At 43.5% G+C, this 18,738-nt stretch overlaps 1 protein-coding gene across 7 annotated transcripts in view; it reads right to left on the bottom strand.

Annotated features, from left to right (window-relative positions):
• Window positions 1-8,080: 8,080 nt before the first annotated feature.
• Window positions 8,081-18,738, bottom strand: part of SYNJ2 (synaptojanin 2) — a 68,817-nt gene continuing 58,159 nt past the window's right edge. For 5 of the 7 annotated variants that reach the window (XM_019644192.1, XM_019644191.1, XM_019644195.1 and 2 more), the window contains 5 exons: window positions 18,321-18,455; window positions 16,732-16,844; window positions 15,507-15,615; window positions 13,106-13,257; window positions 8,081-11,585 (listed from right to left, as the gene is read on the bottom strand). In XM_019644192.1, the coding sequence (XP_019499737.1) occupies window positions 10,842-11,585; window positions 13,106-13,257; window positions 15,507-15,615; window positions 16,732-16,844; window positions 18,321-18,455 (1,253 nt within the window). In that variant the 3' untranslated portion in view covers window positions 8,081-10,841. Of the gene's footprint in view, window positions 11,586-12,491; window positions 12,643-13,105; window positions 13,258-15,506; window positions 15,616-16,731; window positions 16,845-18,320; window positions 18,456-18,738 lie in introns of all 7 variants that reach the window. The other 2 variants (XM_019644194.1, XM_019644190.1) reach the window with 2 other exon arrangements.

The following is an 18,738-nucleotide window of genomic DNA, read 5'->3' on the forward strand; positions in this document are numbered from 1 at the left end:
TTCCATCCAAGAGAAGATGAGAACCCAAAAAAGAGAGGACATTGTGTTACTGATTCCTTGCTGATCTTAGGTCTGAACACCCAAAACTCTTTGACTGGGACTGAAATTAACTGTGTTGTTGGGAAAGAAGAGAAAGCTGTTACAAGCCAGTGAACAGAGAGATGATGGGAGAACAAAATGGGTGAATCTGTCCCTGAAGGTACGAGGAGTCCGGCTCCTGGCTGTAATCGTATGTGTGTTCTTGAGACCTGAGCATCGGCCATTACAAAGGCTTTCAATGGCAGGCCTCCCTACACCAGACTTGGTGACAGCCAGTGCACTGCAGTCTCTCCCTGGGTCTCCTGGACAAAAATGCTCTTTGAACATTCCCAGGCCTCATTCCCAGGTCTGTTTTTCTGAGGCCCCAGTCAAGGTCTTTTTCAGGTGCCTCTGCTGAAGACTCCTTAAGGGAAGAAGCGGGGAAGTCTTGAAGACACTTTTCCCCCCTTGTGACTCAATACCAAGGTCTTTTCCACTCCGAATCCTCCTCATACCCTGCCCCCACCTCAGGGTCTGTGAAACTGCTGCAGCCTTTTGTTCAGGCTGTCTCAACAGTGTGAGGACTCCACCCACACGTGCCATTCCATGGGGGAAACTGGGACAGGGGTAGTCTGGCACTTCCTCCTGTTTTAGACTCTTGCTTATGCTCTCACAGTAAGTGGTCCAGGCTTACCTCTTTGATTTTTCAGCTTGCTGCTTTAACCAGTTACTCTGCCATCTGACAGTTCAGCTCTGCTCCTGACAAGAAGGGCTGGGCTGGAGGCTGAGACCTGGAGAGACTGGGGAGGGGGCGATTCCTGAGATGATCTGATCCAGGTTTCCCCAGCCTTGAATCCAACAGGAGGCATCACACCGTGGTGTAGCTTACCTGTGCCTCTTACAGCTGACGGCCTTGGCCTCAGGCCCTGCTGTCTCAGGGTCCCTACAGCCAGGAGAGCAGGGCAGGTTCAGGCTGCCAGTCGGCCCATCACATCTGCTCCACTGGAATTGCCCAGAGCTTCTTGGGTATCTGGAATGAGATACCTCCTTGAATTATCCCTAATGTCTCCTCTGTTCACTGTCAGCCAAAACAGCGGCTTTGCTTTTTGTGTACACTACATGTCACACAGTCTTCTAGGGTTGCAAAAGTAATAGCCATTTCACTGAAATAAAAACCCAGCTCCTGTTACAGGTACCTGCCCCTCCCCCCACAGCTCCTATCTAATTTGTCACCTTGGTAAGTTGGCAACCTCACTTAACCTCAGTTTCCTCATCAGTCACTTAGGGAGAGAAACGACCACTCTCACTAGGATGTAAAGATGAAGTGAGATCACATTTATAGAGTGCCTGGTACCCAGAAGATGCTCAACAAATACTAGTTCTCCTCACTGGCTGGATCAAGGGGAAGTTGGGGAAGGCATCAGTTTGTCCCTCACAATCTCTGATGGACGGTGTTATGTACTGAATGTTTGTGGCACCAAAACTTATGTGTTGAAATCCTTACCCTCAATGTGATACTCTTAGGAGCTGAGACCTTTGGGAGGTGACTAGGTAGTGAAGGTGGAGCCGCCATGATGAGAATCTAAGAAGAGGGAGCTCGCTCTCACTTGCTGTTCTCTGCCATGTGAGGACACAAGAAGAAAACAGCCATCGGAAACCAGGAAGAGGGTCCTCACTAGACACGAGAGGGGCCAGTGCCTTGGCCTTGGACTTCTCAGCTGCCAGAACTGTGAGAAATAAGTGTTCACTGCCTGAGCTACCCAGTCTATAGTATTCTGTAACAGCAGCCTTAGCTGACTAAGATGAATAAGATGAACAGGTGGGGCAGCTATTAAAGTAACGGGAAATGGGTTAAAAATATTGTCTTAAGGGAAAATCTCAGGTGAAAGGTGACATGAGAAATTTCAAGGTGACACCAAAGCTTTGTTCTTCATTTTCACAATTCAGAAGTAGATTGGTGTAGCCAATATGGAGAGTGGTATGGAAGTTCCTCAAAAAATAAAAAATACAACTACCTTATGATCCAGCAATGTCACTTCTGGGTATATATTATATCTAGAGGAACCAAAATCACTATTTTGAGGAGAAAACTGCATGCCCATGTTCTGCAGTATTATTTACAATAGCCAAGGTATGGAAACCAACTGTGTCCATCACCGGATGAATAAAGAAACTGTAATTTATATATATATATATATAAACAGTAAAGCCTTGGATTGCGAGTAACTTGTTCTGCGAGTGTTCCCCAAGATGAGCAAATATGTCTAATAAATTTTAACTTTATAAATGAGCGATGTCTTGTGTGGGAGACCAGTTCCCACAGGTCCAGGGGTTCCCTCAGGGGGAGACGGAGTCAGCGAGGAAAAAGAAGAAAGACGCGCGGAGACACAGGAGCACTTTCAAGAAGTGTCTCAGTTTATTTTTTACAGCATTTCCTTTTTATACTGGACAGTTGACTATATTGAGCTGTTTTTTCCAGAGTTAAACTTTTACCTATCAGGAAGTTGTTTTTCTTATATGTTCTCTCCCAGGGTCTATTTTTCTGAGAAGTTGTTTTGCTCAGAGTTTTACCTTCTCGTGATGTTTCTGATACAGCCTGATCTGTTCTATACTAACTAACTGTTCTATACTATGACTAACTTATCCTAACTATGTTTCAATCTTTACCAAAGCTGAATTTCTGCCTTAGCACTTAAACAATGTTTACTATAACTACTTAGCAATTGTTTCAAGCACTCCTGGGTAAATAGAGTCCTAACAATTATAAGGTGCATAACTTATCTATTACTAAGAAACTAACAGTAAAACAGAATTATCGTACTATATCTAAAACTCACTTATTTGGTTAAAGTAAATAAAACTATCAATATAAGAAGGGGTGTCAGATCTTTATCCTACTGGGGGCATGCAAAGGGGAATTTAAATTTTCCAAGACATAAGGCAGTATCTGTTTCTCAGTCAGAGCTTCAGAATTTGTCACAATAGCAGTGTGCTTGGCCATGTCAGACACTGAGGTGCAGCCGGCTGCCAGCAGTCTTGCAATACGAGTAATACATGATGCCGAACATCACATGATCACAACTGAGCCAATGGATCTTCTCTCTCTCGCTGCAGAATTGTGGGTGATTGTCTCCCATGCTCAGAGGTTATGGAGGAGATCTCGTTTGGAGAGGCGGAAGAGAAGGCGGAGGAATCCCTCACTTCAAATGAGATTAGGGAGATGCGTAAAATGTGGGAAACAGTGCGAAATTTTGTAGAAAAGCACCACCAGAAAAAGGGTGTAGCTGTGCGAGTCATGAATCTGTTTAACCACAATGCAATGTCACATTTCCACGAAATCCTCAGAAGGAGGCTAAAGCAAGTGTCATTGCATAAGTTCCTTGTTAAAGTTGCATAAAAAGAAAAGATTCCATTGAGCCAATAGGCAGCAGTGATTCCGTTAGTGACAGTGACAGTCATTCTACACAGTAACCCTCCTCTCTCTTGTCTCCCTCACACCAGCACGAAGGTTTTCAAAGATAAGTGCAGGTTAATTTGTTTATTTTTCTTTATATTTTGTATTTTTTAATTATTCAATTATTTAATTATTTTGCATTTTATTACAGTATTGTAATCATTTTATATGAATATTTTTGGGTTGTGGAACAAATCATCTGAATTTACATTATTTCTCATGGGGAAATTCACTTTAATATACAAGTGCTTTGTATTACAAGCATGTTTCCAGAACAAATTATGCTCGCAAACCAAGGTTTTACTGTATATATAAAATAAATAGCAAGTAATGTCATTAGCAAAAAAAATAAAGCAAGAAATGTGCATTAAAATGATGTATAACATAACCACATGTATTTAAGAATGTATTCCAATATCAAAGGCAAATTTCAACAATGCAAAAACTGCAATTACGTTTGCACCAACCTAATACTGACTATCCTAGCCAGCTCTGTAACAGCCCTCTTACCTTATTAGGAGAAAGACGTAAAAAGATACAAGGGTGGGAAAGGAAGAAACAAAACGCATGGTTTACGGATGATTGTCTACATAGAAGATCCAAATGATCTACAGATACCTTATTTTATCAATTTTAAGATACATTAAAAGTATTTTAATTCTCTGTAAGGGGGCTACGTCTCACAACAGATGATGAGTCATAACGTAGTTGGAAGCCTTCTGTCTCAGTCTGTTCAGGCTGCTCTAACAAAGTACCACAGACTGGGTGGCTTATACAAACAAACTGTATTTCTGGTAGTTCTGGAGGCTGGGAAGTCCAAGAACAAGGTGCCGACAATGTCACATTCTGGTGAGGGCCCTCCTCCTAGTTCAGAGCGGGGAGCTTCTTGCTGTGTCCTCACCTGTGGAAGGGGTGAGGGATCCCTGTGGGGTCTCTTTTGTAAGGGCACCGATCCCATTCATGAGGGTTCCATCTTCATGGCCCAAGCACCTCCCCAAAGCCCCACCTCCTAATACCATCATCTCTGGGGGTTAACATTTCAACATGAGTTCGATGGGAACACAAACATTCAACCACATCACCTTCTTACGAATAACATTATACAAATGGTGAACCTTATAATTGATAATATATTAGGCATATTAAAATACAGTAAATTGTCATGAGAGTTTAGCAAGTTTGCTTGATGCAGTCAACACACAAAAAAAGTTATTTAAAATACTAGCAAAAAATAGCAAATGAATTTTAAGAATTATTGGTAATTATATATAATCATGGCATTAAGGTTATAAAAGAAAATCTTATTTACAGATACATATTGGAAATATTTAGGGGTCAAATATGATAGAATTGCTTTAAAATATTGGGTTGTCGAGAAAGTCATGACGCATTTTTGCAATGAAAAACAGAAAAACTACATCATGACTTTTCCAACAACCCAATATTTGAGCGACGGAAAAAAAGCAAACATAGCAAAATGTTAATTCCTATTAAATCCTGGACATTGATGCGTGAGGGTTCAAACTATTCCCTCTGATTTCATGTATGTTTGAAAAATTTTAGAACACATTAAAAAATTTGAAAAACATCAATGAAATCCTTAAATGGAGAAATATACCATTGACTCTTCTTAAACAGTCAGTATTTGTAAAGATGTCTATTCTATTCCATGCAGTCTCAGTCAAAAATTCCAATAGGTTTTTATCTTAATGGTACTTGATGAACTGATTCTAAAATTTATATGGAATCACAAAGGGTCGAGAATAACCAAGATACTCTAAAGAAAAAGAATAAGGTAGGAGGGCTTGTTTTACCAGGTAGCAAAGTTGAAAGAAACAAGAAGACTTAGTATTGGCACAGAATTAACAAGGAAACCTGTGGCACAGAACAAAGAGCCCACGGGGCAGGAATGCTGGAATGGCACTACGGGGAGCTCAGGAAAACCTCTCCCCCAGAGAGACATCTATTAAACTGGACAAAATTAGCAAATGCAATGATTCAAAGCGTGTAGAGACTGATCAAAAGACTTACAACAAATTGAGAAACTTTATTCAACAAAATCTAAGGAATCTTGGTAAAAACAATGGGAGGTCATCACATTGGAGCTAGAACTAGAGCCTGCACTTGTCCCCCCCACCCCCCAAGTCTGCCTTCTGAAGGACCTGCTCCATTGGGGTACAGGGGAATCGACATATCAAGTCAACCAATCTCTCTCTCTCTCTCTCACACACACACACACACATGCATGCTTTTGTACCCTATGAATAAAAACATTTTTTATACTGAAGAAATCACTTCAAAAATCAATCCTGCACTTAACCACAGAGCAAACCTTAATAAAATTAAAAAACTGGATGTTTATTGAGGCCATAATCTCATTAGGTCATAATCAAATAAAATTGGGAGTAAACTATTTTAAAATGCCAAACAAACCCTTAACTTGTGGAAAGTCAAGGGTTTGTTTACATAGTCTTCCTTGGATTAAAGAGAAAATAAGAGCAAATTACAATCTAGGAATTAATGAAAAGGAGACTATTTCACATTAAAATTTATAGGGTGCAGTTAAAGATATAATCACAGGGGCCTGTCTAGTGGCACGTTGGTTAAGAGTTGGCTTGGGACGCCAGCTCTGAGCAGCAGGGCCCTGGTCCGGATCCCACATTTGGGCCAGGGACGCTGCGCCCTCTACAGCTAAGATGGTGAACAACAGCTCGACCTGGAGCTGGGCTGCAGTGAGCCGCCTGCAGCGGCGTAGGCTACAGTGGGACTGGCCAGCAGAGGGCGTGAGCTGCGTGAACCACCGTGAGCCCCCGTCCAATGGCCTGTGAGCGACTGCCTCACCCGGGAAGAGCGCAATGATAATACCAACAAGGGCCAGTGAAGCAACGTCCTCCACAACTAGACTGAAGAACAAAAGGACAGCAACTTGTCTGTTCCCCTTCCCCAATTCCCCAACGCTATTCCCCTCCCCCAATCCCCCCAAATCTTAAAAACAAAAAAGATATAATCATGGGAAATATATACAACTTTAAATATCTTTTTTGTTAAGTAAGGAAGATTAAAAATGGAACCAAAATAATGGAAAATAATGAAGAAATTAGGAAAAGAGCAAAATTAAAGTAGAAAAAGGGTGTAAATTAAATAAGTTAAAGTTAATGAAAAATGTTTTTAAAGCTGACAAATTTTTTTAACAAGCAATAGAAAGGATGTATGAACTCCACTGTTATTTGAAAATGTGAATAACATTGAATAACCCCTCCAGAAACCTAGAGAGCAATCATTTATTTACTAAGTGGTATGGTATAACTGGATGTTGGAGACCTTACCTCACACCATTTGTAAATTATATTCCAGATGCTTTGAAGAGTTGCTATTAGCCTATAATTTTAACCACTCTAACAGAGACTTATTCAGGTGTTTCCACTACCCATGACTTCTATTCTACAGAACAAAGTCCTAAACTACCATCTAAGGTCCTGTGAAGTTCTTTCCCATCAGCGAACATCCTTTCCATGTATGTAAGTCCACTTTACTAGTTAATTTTTTTTCAGTTATAGTTGATATCCAGTATTATTTTATATTAGTTTCAGGTGTACAGTGTAGTGGCTAGACATTTATATAATTTATGCAGTAATCCAATTAATCTAGTACCCACCTGACACTTTACTACTTGTCAAATTCTTTTTTTGTTTGTTTGTTTTTTTAATAAGCTGAGCCATCCTGCCACCTGTTGGCAGCTCAGCAGCTGCTCAGCTCGGGCCAGGAAGCGAACCGCTGTTGCTCAGAGCTCAAACTCTTGAGCGAGCTCGTAACCAACTGAGCCACTCAGCCGGCCCCTACTACTTGTCAAATTCTTAATCCTCTCCTCTCAAATCTTCCCTGACCGTCTGTTCACAATCACCCTCTCACTTGTACTCTCCTACCTCACTGAGATAGAGGTTACTCTGTAGACATAAACAGTTGGCCTTGTAAGAGAGTGAGTTGCCTCTCTGTCCTATTACCTTGGAAAAGAAGGAACTACAACCGGCTGTTTCCTCCCTCCCTGATCAAGTCCCAGGGCTGTGCAGTTAGATTAAATGAATTCAATATGGTACTTACTGGTCAGGAAGGAACAGCCATCTTTATTATGAGATTGTCGGTATATTCTTATTCCTGAAAGCCATCAGATAACATTTATAATCTGTATTTTCTGTGTTAATTAACTAGTAACACACCTAGACAGAACTTGGAAGATTGTTTACTCCCTTCTCCTGCCTCTACGCAGTAATGTACTCAAACCAATCTAATAGTCTCAGATTTTGTAAGTTTGCTATAAGATCCTATAGAAAATGAATTCTAGAATCTCCCAAGTCTTATAGATATTGTAGCATAAAGTTATTATATATGTTATCATAGTGGTCCCTACTGGCATTATTCAAGTAATAAATTCTTAACTAAATTATTTTTTGTGCTTTTTCAATGTAGTCTGATGGTTGAAAACAAAACTCCAAAACAAGAACTCAAACAGAGGAATAACTAGTAGTCACATTTCATCCAGAATAGAAGGCTAACCAAAGAAGATATCCCAAGGTTCTCTCCATATCTGAAAAGAAGCAAGCCAAATTTAAAAAAAAAAAAAAAAAGACAAAACATTTAATAGGTTTTTTGTTTTTTACAAGTTCAGTACAAATTATCACTTCAAATAAACATTACAGGGTTTTTATTAATTGCCAATCAGTCAATAAATAATTTTTGTGGCTTTCCTTTTTGATGAAATCACTTCATTATAAAGAACACATTTTAATACATTACTTTTATACTTATACACATCAGTAGGATTTTATTAAGTGTCTTAAACTTCAACAACTTTGAACTTTTATAGGAATTGCTTGGGCAGATGTCCAACTGGAATAAAATTTTAAAACAGGCAAGAAGTCAGAGAATATGTTGTCAAAAGAAATATAGTAATTGGAGTCAGAGATGATGTTGAATTGTAAAGTACTATGCCTAAAATACTCTGCAGTGAACTGTAATGTCTTACGGAAAAGTCATGAAATAAACAAGGTCACAGTAAAAAGCCCTGTGTGGGAACATCAAAAAAACAAAAAATACAAAAACCACAGAATGAAATGCCCCCGATGTCAGCTATTCATTGTCAAGGTTATTCAACTGACTCTGCTGCTAATCCAGGAAGCCTACCAACTATTAAGCATTGATTTAAAAAATAAATAAGGCAATTCCAATTGTCTTTCTTTTTTTAAAGAGAATGTTGGTGTTAGAACCTTATATATTGTCAACTCAAAATCCAGTCTGTGTTGTTCACTAAGCTTGAACACCCATGATCCAATATTTGTTCAATTCTTCATGCTAAACTTACTGTAATTTTTCTGGTGACCTGCCTCCCAAGGTCAACACAATTCTGTGCATTAATACTTACTGTAGAATCCTTAAGAGCTACTTGTGTGACGAGCACCTGTCTTAATTGAAATTCTGTTCTCTGTACTGTTTACTGGCTATTTGCTTTTTAGAACAAAGAAGAACCCCTGAAATTAGGCCTATTCACAGGACTCTCATGGTCTGACTTTCCCACGCTTTTCTAATTGGTCATTACATTCACCTGCTTTCAAATTCACCTCCTTTTTTGGTGGGAAAAGGTTACAGAAAAAAAGAGCACTTAAGAAATCTTTGCTTCCATTTCAAATTATACTTTCAGTAGCAGTGTGAATCCTAGCAGATCATTTAACTTCTCCAAGCCGATTAGCCATCTTGCTTTCTTTCTCCCCTTAGCTCTTTCAAGGATTACGTTGTTTGCTTGTGTTTGTGAGAGAGGTAACAATGATGTAAAATATGTACTACAGAAGGTGTCCTAATCACCTTGAGCCAGAAACGCCATCTTTTCCAATTGATCAACTACTACATGTGTTCTCTGTTTATCTCTGTGGATCACCAATACCGTTTGCTTCGTCAGTTTTCAGGTGAAGTGAGATATGTAAATGTAGTAGTTTTTTGTTTTGAGTGCAGATTTAAATAATCTGTATTTGATCTTGGTGATGAGAAATAATTGAGAAATCCCAGAGGTCTGATTGGTAAGAGTGGTCTTCCCCAGGCAATGATCACTGCTGTCCTAACCGTCAGAATTTAGTACAGGGGTCCCCCACGCACATTAGGGACAATGCAGGGCCATTGCTGTATGAGTCTATGACATGAAAGTCTCCTAAATATGGGATGAGACACACTAAGATTCTGCCAGTGGATTTCTTATTAGCAAAAATAGAATTATTCCAAATGGACCTTAGGCCTTATAACATTTTTTAAATGTAAAACAGCATGGTGATGTCTTTTTAAATGATTAAATAGGTAAGAAGTGGTGTTGGAAGTGTATGGGTAAAAAACAAACCTAGTAAACATACAGATAAGCAAACCCTGGGTTTCTGACATGTAGGGACATATGGTACTTTTCTTCCTGCAGCTGCAGCCGGGCAGACTGGGCTACAACAAAACAAATATTCAGCATATTATAACAACGAGGATCAATATGATGTGCAAGAATGAGTTTTCACATGTGTGCTTTCACCAGGGATGGAAGATATGGGGAAAAAAAAGACCCAACGAGGTTTCCTTTAATAGGGGATGGAGAATGTGTAAAAAAAACTCAGGACTGGCCATGGACGGGCCATGTGGTATCTGAGACGGGGCGCAGGACTCGTCCGCTGGTTCAAGCTCAGGTTAAGCAAATGGTATATGCTGCAGAACCAAACCAATGCAGACACCATCTCCCGCACGATCAAGGTCGATATACACGTGCATAAATAAACATAAGGCTCACACTAGGAATGGACAGCCTAGTCGTTTCGTGGACCTATTTGCTGCTTCCTGATTTTTTAACCTGGTGCCAGCAGGCCAGGTACGGCTCTTGCTGGTCCCAACCACCTCTGGGTGTAATCCTGACTTAATGCGTCAACCTTCAGGTGGGTCACCAAAAAAATTATTCCAAATCTGTAAAATACTAACAAACTTTTAAAAATACCATGTACACACATCAACTGAACAACGACTTAAAATTCTACGGGACACAACTCCTCAGGCATTATCAGCTCATTCTCCTTCCCAAAACCCACACAGTGAATCTAATCGGAGGTTTCCCACGCCCCTGAGGGGAAACTCAAAATGCCAAGTCTGGAATAAAACACATCTCGGTGGCTGAATAATAAACTTATTGACTAAGAGACACGACCTTTGTAAAGTACACAAGAGTGACGGAAGTACAAACGTTTTTTCGGTGTGCCTTTACACAGCTGTCTCTTTTGGTTGAGGCCACTGGCTTTTCCCTGGAAAGCGCTGCCTAAAGGAAGAAGGCGCGCGTTCTGCAAGAGACGGTCCGTTTCCCCGCTCATGTTTTTGCCAGCGGGTCAAACGCCTGCAGCACCGTCCTCTTGTTCTTGTCACCGATCGCCACCCAGCGACCGAAGTCTGTTTGCCTGTGCTCCGGGGGCGGTTCCCGGGCAGCTGAGCCACTGACTTGCAGGGGGGCTGTGTGTGCCCTTCTGAGGTTCCAGGGCCCTGAGTCCAGGGCGTCAGAGTTCTTGGAATGCCAGGCATCATTCAACAGGTTAGGGTGGTGGAGAAGGCTCCAGAAGGGATCCTGATGATCACCCAGAAGGGAGGCCGCCTCTGGCTTTGTCTCCTTGGGGCCATCAGCCTCCGGGCTCGCCGCTGACGCCGTGCTAAGAAAAGCCGGTTGTGGAAACAGAGCGCCCCCGTCAGGCTGGAGTGCAGGGGGACAGTCGCTGCTGCCGCCGCCGCCGCCGCCGCAGGTGAGGCTTTGCCGGAGCTGGCTGCTGGACTGCAGAGCCTGCAGGTGGAAGGCCGCGGGGGCTGACTTCTTCCTCCTCGGGGGGACCTGAGGCACAGGAGGCGGCCCCTCCAGAGGGGGCGTTGTGGCCGCGGCAGGGGCGTGGTCTGGCGCCAGCTTGCCTACGCTGGGCCTCCTCTCGGCACCTTTCCCGGGCTGAAGTGTTCTTGGTTTGGGAACAGGAGGGATTGCCACTAGAGGAGGGGTTTCAAGGCTGGTCTCCAGGGGCCCGATTGTGAAATGGACAGGCTGTTGCCCAAGTTGTTCTTCTGGCGATGTGGGCTGAGAAAAGGCACAAAAAAAAGAGTGTAAATCAGAAGCCAGCACTGGGGGAGTTGGGAATCAGAGAGCACTCAGACCAGGGCAGCAAGGGAGCAGAGATGGGGCTAGGCGGACATTCTAGCAAATTCGAGATTTGAGAATGTCTGGGATGCAGAGATGTGACCAAGTACGAAAGAGAAACACACACATTTATCAAGTAGTCCCAGCAGGTTCAATGAAACATGAGTGGAAATTTTACAACCGGGGCCACAGAATAATCTGAGACAGGTTTTCCTTTGTCGTCTCAGGAAATGGGGTGATGCTCTCCCCTTCTTAAGAGCAAATCTCCCCAAAACTGCTTTTGAGTCTGCACCTTTGATAATTCAAACAGTCCGTGCGAGGCTTTAGCCACTCATGTTCCGGCATTAAGCTAATTGAAGGACTAAAGGATATACTTGCTCCTTGAATTCTGATATTTAAATGTAGAAGAATGGAAACTTTCACAGAAATTTCCCTTCCTTGGTTCCGATTCAAAATTATCACAAAGAAAACAAGTGCACGATGCAAAAGAAAGCTTTGGTACAGGAGTGGCTCGTCAACAGTTGCAGCATCCGCCTTTCAGTATTTCCTTTGGTTCTTTAGAAAACAAACAGCAAACACAGTTCCTTCTCCCGCAGCCTCCGACTGCCACTCATGTGCAGCAGGCTGGGAAAACGGATCTGGTTTGGCCTCTGGCTCTTAAGAGAAAAGACAAAGCGAGCACAGGGGGAAGGAGGAGGAAAGGGGTCTGATTTGCAAGCAGGCATGAAAAAAAAGACAGATGCAATGAGCCAAAGCGAGCTCAGTAGGAACGCGGCGCCAAGCCACGGCTCACACGTGGACAGGTGGAAAAGCAGCGGCCATCTGTAATGACCAGCAAGGGGTTACCGAGTGTCCAGCTACTGGAACACTGAGATCAAACGGAAGATCCAGGTGTCTCTAGAGGTGCCAGTCTTTGGGCTGCTACTGTCCTGACAAACTCATGTCTTTGAAGCAGTAAGCAAGGCTGAGAAGCTTGGGAGCGAGAGCAAAACACAATCTGCAAGAAAAGTGGCAAGAAAAGCTGTCGAGGCTCCAGCAGCCGAGGTCAACGCCGCTCATCTAGGAACCGGTAAGTGTTCTTCTAATGCAAATAAAACCTGTCCACGTGACACCCATGTGCACACGACACAGCCCACACACGAACGGGAACGACCTGAACACCTGGGCTCTGGCATCCCACAGAGGTTTGACGTGGGGACTCAACTAGGACATGTAGGCAGTGCAACACCTCCAAGCCATTCCTGTCGTGCTGAGAAATTCCAGCTTTACCCGCTCAGCTAGAGCCCGATGTGGCAGGGATATGAAGGAGAAAGCACTTGCCAGGCATTTTCCTCAAGGATGGGGCTGTGTCAGGGCCTCATGAATGTGTATAGAGAGACAGGCTCAACGGAGACGGGGTTCTTATCTAACAAGTCGTCTGAGCAACTCAGGAGTAAGAGGCTGACGCCACCAGTTCTTACCTTTCCTGTCCTCCTCAAGGTTGGCTTCTTGATGGCAGGGACCCTGGGTGCGGGCCGACGTGGCAGGAGTGGGGCCACTCCTGCTGTGGGCTCTGGTTTAGGGGTCTCTTCGTCCCTCAGATCGGTGGCATCCAGGGCTTCTCCTGGGGCGCCTGAAACATACCATTGCATGGCTGAAGGGACAATTCGCCGCATGATGTAATCTTTAGGCAGTCCACACTCAGAGAGTGTTTACCAATGCAATGTATTTCCTTTTTTCTAAAAAACGGTGTTTGTCAGGCCCAGCCAGCTAGGTTTGACCCGCAGCTTCTCATGCTCACCTTCTCAGCTGGGATGCTGAGCTGGGTCTGTGCATGCTCCTGATGGGGGACCTACGGGCCCTGACATCACACGCAAAATTTTATGTGTAGGTATGTTTCTCAGGGAACATGATCCAAAACCCCTCAAAATCTCAGCAGGGCCCATGACCAAGGAAATGTGAAGTTGGAACCACGGGTGATTTCAAACCTCAAGTCTCTCCTGACTTCTACATAATCTACAGAATTTTTTTTCTTTATTGTTTTATTAATTTTAAAAAATTTATCAGGGTAACATTGGTTACTAAAATTAGATAGGTTTCAGGTTTCTATAATACAATTCTATAATACATCCTGTATATATTGCATTGTGTGTCACCACCCAGTCAGTTCTCCTTCCATCACCAGATACTGGACCCTGTTTGCCCTCTTCTGTCACTCTCCCTCCCGCTCTGGTAACTACTAAACTGCTGTCTGTGTCCATGAGTTTTTGTTTGTTTCTTCATCTGTTGCTTTCAGTTTTATATCCCACATGAGTGATTTTTTTTCTAAAAATTGCAGGATAATTCACATACCATAAAACATACCCTTTTAAAGAATACAATTTGTGGTATTTAGTGTATTCACAAAGTTCTGCAACCATCACCACTAATTCCAGAAGCATTCCATCACCGCAAATAGAAACCCTGTACATACCCACAGCACTCCCCATTCCCTCCTCTCTCCAGCGGCTAGAAACCACTATAACTTTCTGTATATTTGCCTATTCTTTTTTTTTTTTTTTTTTTAGATTTTACTGGGGAATTGGGGAAGGCGAACAGTGTTGGGGAACTGGGGCAGGGGAACAGCCAAGTTGTTGTCCTTCAATCTTAGTTATGGAGGGTGCAGCTAGCTCAGCTCCAACTCCAGTCGCCATCCGGCCGCCTGTTGGCAGCTCGTGGGCACTCAGCTCAAGGTGCTGTGTTCAATCTTAGCTGTGGGTGGGCACAGCCCACCATCCCATGCGGGAGTCCTACTGCCAACTTGTTAGGAGCACATGCTCTCACCAGCTCAGCCATCCTGCCGCCTGTTTGCAGCTCAGCTCGGGCACAGCTTACTGGCCCATGTGGGAATTGAACGAGGGACCCTGTTTGCTCAGAGCTCACGCTCTTAACCAACTGAGCCACTCGGCCGGCCCCTAGATTTGCCTATTCTTGATATTTCATATTTGTATGGTCTTTTGTGTTTTGCTTCTTTCACTTAGCATTTTTCAAGATTCACCTATGATATAGCATGTATCAGTACTCCATTCTTTTTTATGGCTGAATAATATTCCATTGTATGCTTACACCACATTTTATCCATTATCAATTGATGGACACTCAAGTTATTACATACAATTATAGTTATATTTTTAAATAAAAGTATTTTAAATAAATAAAAGAAGAAACGACTTGCAATGATGTTATCTTACAACAGTGTTTCGTAATCTCTTAAATGTGATTTGAAAATTCCAAATAAGTTAAATATCCTGACTAAAAACAAATTAGGTGATTGTAACTGCATATAACTGTTCAGCTGGCATAATCTCCCCTCTCCAAAATCAAAACAAAAACCCCAAAAATGTTATTTACCAGCAATTTTGAATGCATGGGGAGATTCTAAGGTAAAGCATGATTAACATGGGGTAAGCAAAGTAACAGCAATAAAAATGAACAGGCAGCGTGCAGAGGAGACTGACAGTAAAGAACCTACAGTTGCTGGTGATTTAAAAAGGAGATTCTGTGCCTCATGGGGGGACGTGTGCCTAACTCTCTCTTTTTTTACAGCACAAAGAGTTAGTGCCTGGAACATATTCTGTTTCTAACCTCACGTTTATTTCGGTGTCTTCCTTAAGTGCTGCTTAATAATCCTGGGATTATTTTTATATACTTACTAAATTTTAAATGGATAATAAATCTTAGTAGTGGAATTTTATAAAATGTTGCTAAAGGGTGCTTTCATTTAATACTACAGTCAGAAAACAAAAGTTCTTTTCTCTTCTAGGCTTCTTTTAGTAGGAAGGCAAAAGGAAAAGGGGAACGAATGTTTTTCTCCTCCAGGGAGAGAGCCCGGGGAACACCTACCTCCACTGGCTTCCAGGAGACATCGGATGGTTGCTTCTGCCTCCTGAGCGTTGGTAGTTTTGATCTGCTTGACATTATACGGTTTACTTATCCCGGTCCTAGCTTTGGGCTTGAGGACAGAACGAGGAAGAGAAGCGTATTAACACAGGCAGGAAGCAGCCTCCCCTGGTGTGTTCACGGCCTACTGTACGAGAGCCTTACAGAGCTCCATTAGATAGATGGTGATTAAAACACAAACTCCTACCCAGGTCGCAGCTCTCACGCCTCTTTTTTCCCCAGGAGCACTCGCATACCAAGAGGAATGCAATACTATTCAAAGCTGACAATCTTTGTCTCCCAAACCGGGTGGCCACAGGTTTTTGCAGTGTGGACAAACCATCCTCTGACTTTATTTCAATAACTACATAAGAGCCAGAAAGCCCATCAGAAGCCATGCCTTCCACGGCCCAGCTGGGTTATTAAAACACCTCCCAGATATATGCTTCTGCCTCTTCACCTTTCTACCTCTCTTCACCCAAACCTCTGGGTTGCCGCTAATGACCCGCCTTCAAAGGCATCTAAGCCATGGACATCTAGTCAACCCCCTCCTCCAGCTGTGAATGTGTGAGCGTCTGGCCCAGCTCTGCGCACCCTCCCAGGACACCCCATTTCCACCCAGCACCCCGACTTCTTTCTCCTCCTTCCCCCTCCACCTACTGTCTTTAGCAGCTCACTGACATCCTCTCCACCTCTAAAACCCTAATGACTGTTATTATTACTAGTGTCCCGACTGCGTTATTTAGGCCCATCCCATCTCTTCTTAGCCTCTTCTCTCAGCTGACTTTACACGAGAATGATCATCATTTTGTCAAGAAAACGGATCTGAATTTCTGTTTTCCCTTGTACCAAGCACTGCTCTACACACCAACGTCAAAGCCAGGCGTCGGAAGAGAGAAGCAGGTGTGTCTGGAAACCAACAATCCCACCATGCAGGGACGCTTGGATTTTGCACCAAACGTGACCTCGCTCTAATACCCTGCATGACCATTTAAAAGCCCAGAAAGGGCTAAGTTTGGGGGTTTGGGGAGGCCTGGTGGAGAGGTGGAGGGTTACAGAGAGAGAAACCTATGTAGTCACTGAAAAGAGGTGACCCCACGTGATCTTAGGGGCTGAGGATGGACTACGGGGCCAACCCCTCAGGTTGGAAATGCCATCTGTTTCACTTTGAGCCGAACCCAGAACTCACCACTTGCTGAGGCGCTCCTGGCAGAAGCTTTGCTGTCTGCAAGACTGAGTACTGCCCCTGGGTCCCGGAGGAGATGGACGCATCCGAGGCGGCCTTTTTCACCACCAAACCAGCTGTAAAAACCAACAAGGCCAGAGTCTCAGTCTGAGCGACGTCACTGGCTGCTTTGAGGCAAGTTCCCAGCCAGCTGAGAGCACGGAGGACAAGGGCACAGGTGTCGCCAGGGCATCACAGAGGCACGAGGGAGCGTTTCTGATTCTCTAGCTGCCTGTGCCTGAAAGTCGGTTCTCTGGAGAAGCGTGATTTTAATGCAAATTTTAATCTAACATCCTGGAAATTTCAAATCTGATATCAGAGTCAGTTAATTTTTAAGTGGTTTAAAACACACTCCTGTTACTAGGACCAAATTTTTTGTGGCCAAAATAAAAAAGGAAAACCCGGAGCAGGGGAATAATCTATGTTAAATTATACTTGCAGCTATCAACGAATCATGTTCTAGAACATTTAATGACACAGATATTAGATGCAAGACAAATGACCAAACAAAATGGATACCAATTTTGTAAAAAAAATAAATAAAAAATTGCCTGTAGTTATCGATTTATATAATTGGAGAAAAGGCTGCAAGTCTTTTGATTAATAGCTATCATCTCTAGGTAGTCAAGTGAAATTAAAAATTTTACTCTTCTTTATATTTGTCTACATTTGTAAATTTTCCACCAAAATATATGACATACCATTTAACATTTTTTATTTACATTTTATTTTCTGAGTATCAACTCGGTGAAGTAAAAAAAAAGCTTAAAAAAACCATGTGCTTCTGGCTTGCCATCAATTACCACAGTGACGTGAGCCAAGAGGAGCCCAATTCTGAAAGTAAAGCGTTTGGAAAATCTCTATGTCTCATTGTCACATTTTGGGGGTTGTGGGGGAAAAGTAAACAGCAGAGGTAACTAGAAACTGATCAGAAGCATGTCCCAGCTTTATTTTCAGGCTATTAATGAAAGCTTGATGGGCAAAGCATTGATTTTTGAGGAGCCAGGAATAAAAAGCACTCTCCTATGAGACCCCGGCTGGGATGAGCTTGTCCTCAGGTACGAGGAATGCCAGGGGCCAGCAGGCCTGGGCTCCTGAAGGCAGGCGGGAAGACACCAGGTTAAGCCAGGTGTGTGGTCACCTTGCATGTCAGGCCAACTGGGCCTACTCAGTGGAGAGCAAAGAGAAGATGCTGAAAGAGGCTGCGGGGACAGGGCAGAAGGAGCTTTAAAAAGTCCCTTGCCTGCCTTGGCTGGGACCCCAATTTTCCACTTTCTAAGGTGTCGAAAAGAAAGCAGCTTAAAGCAAATCACAGATGCCGAGGACCAAGAACAGCTTTATAAAGGGATCATTTAATTTGCCACGAGAAACACAGCTGTACGTCTGATATCAAACATGTCACGGATTTAAGATAAAAAAGAGCCCAAGGAGGGCAAAAAGCGTGGCGGGGACTCAAAGGCTAGGCAGAAGGGGATTTAGAGCCATTTGTTCAGTAGCAGGAAATGTGCAGTTATTCCCAGCAGGCGTGTGAGCCCAAAGCAGCAAGGTCTTACTTGGAGGGGGGGGTCTCTGCGGTGGGTGAGGCGGCCGAGGCCTGTTGGGGACCGACAGAGACCTACTTGGAGAACGGTGGTGGAAGTCCCCAACTGCTTGCAGCTCCAGCTTTAACTCCACCAGGTCGGCATCATCTGGAGGACATGGCGGAACGTGAATGAGGTGAATTGGGGTCAGGCTCAGGTGGGCAGGGCCACCTGTGGCAGGAGGGGCTCCTGCAGGGCAGCGGAAGTGTTCCCCTCTGCTGGCATGGGAGGGAGGGATGGAGGACACCCAGTGCCTGCTCGGAACATTCAACGAACCCTGGCCAAGATTTCCTGTCCAGACACGAGACACCCCAACCTAAAGTGTTGGCAAGTTTCCTTCTGAAACAATCAGCTAGACATCCACACAGAGTGGACAGCTGAAAGCCAGGGC

The sequence above is a fragment of the Hipposideros armiger genome, unplaced genomic scaffold (genome assembly GCF_001890085.2).
Source record: "Hipposideros armiger isolate ML-2016 unplaced genomic scaffold, ASM189008v1 scaffold_86, whole genome shotgun sequence".
In the NCBI taxonomy this organism is placed as follows: Eukaryota; Metazoa; Chordata; class Mammalia; order Chiroptera; family Hipposideridae; genus Hipposideros; species Hipposideros armiger.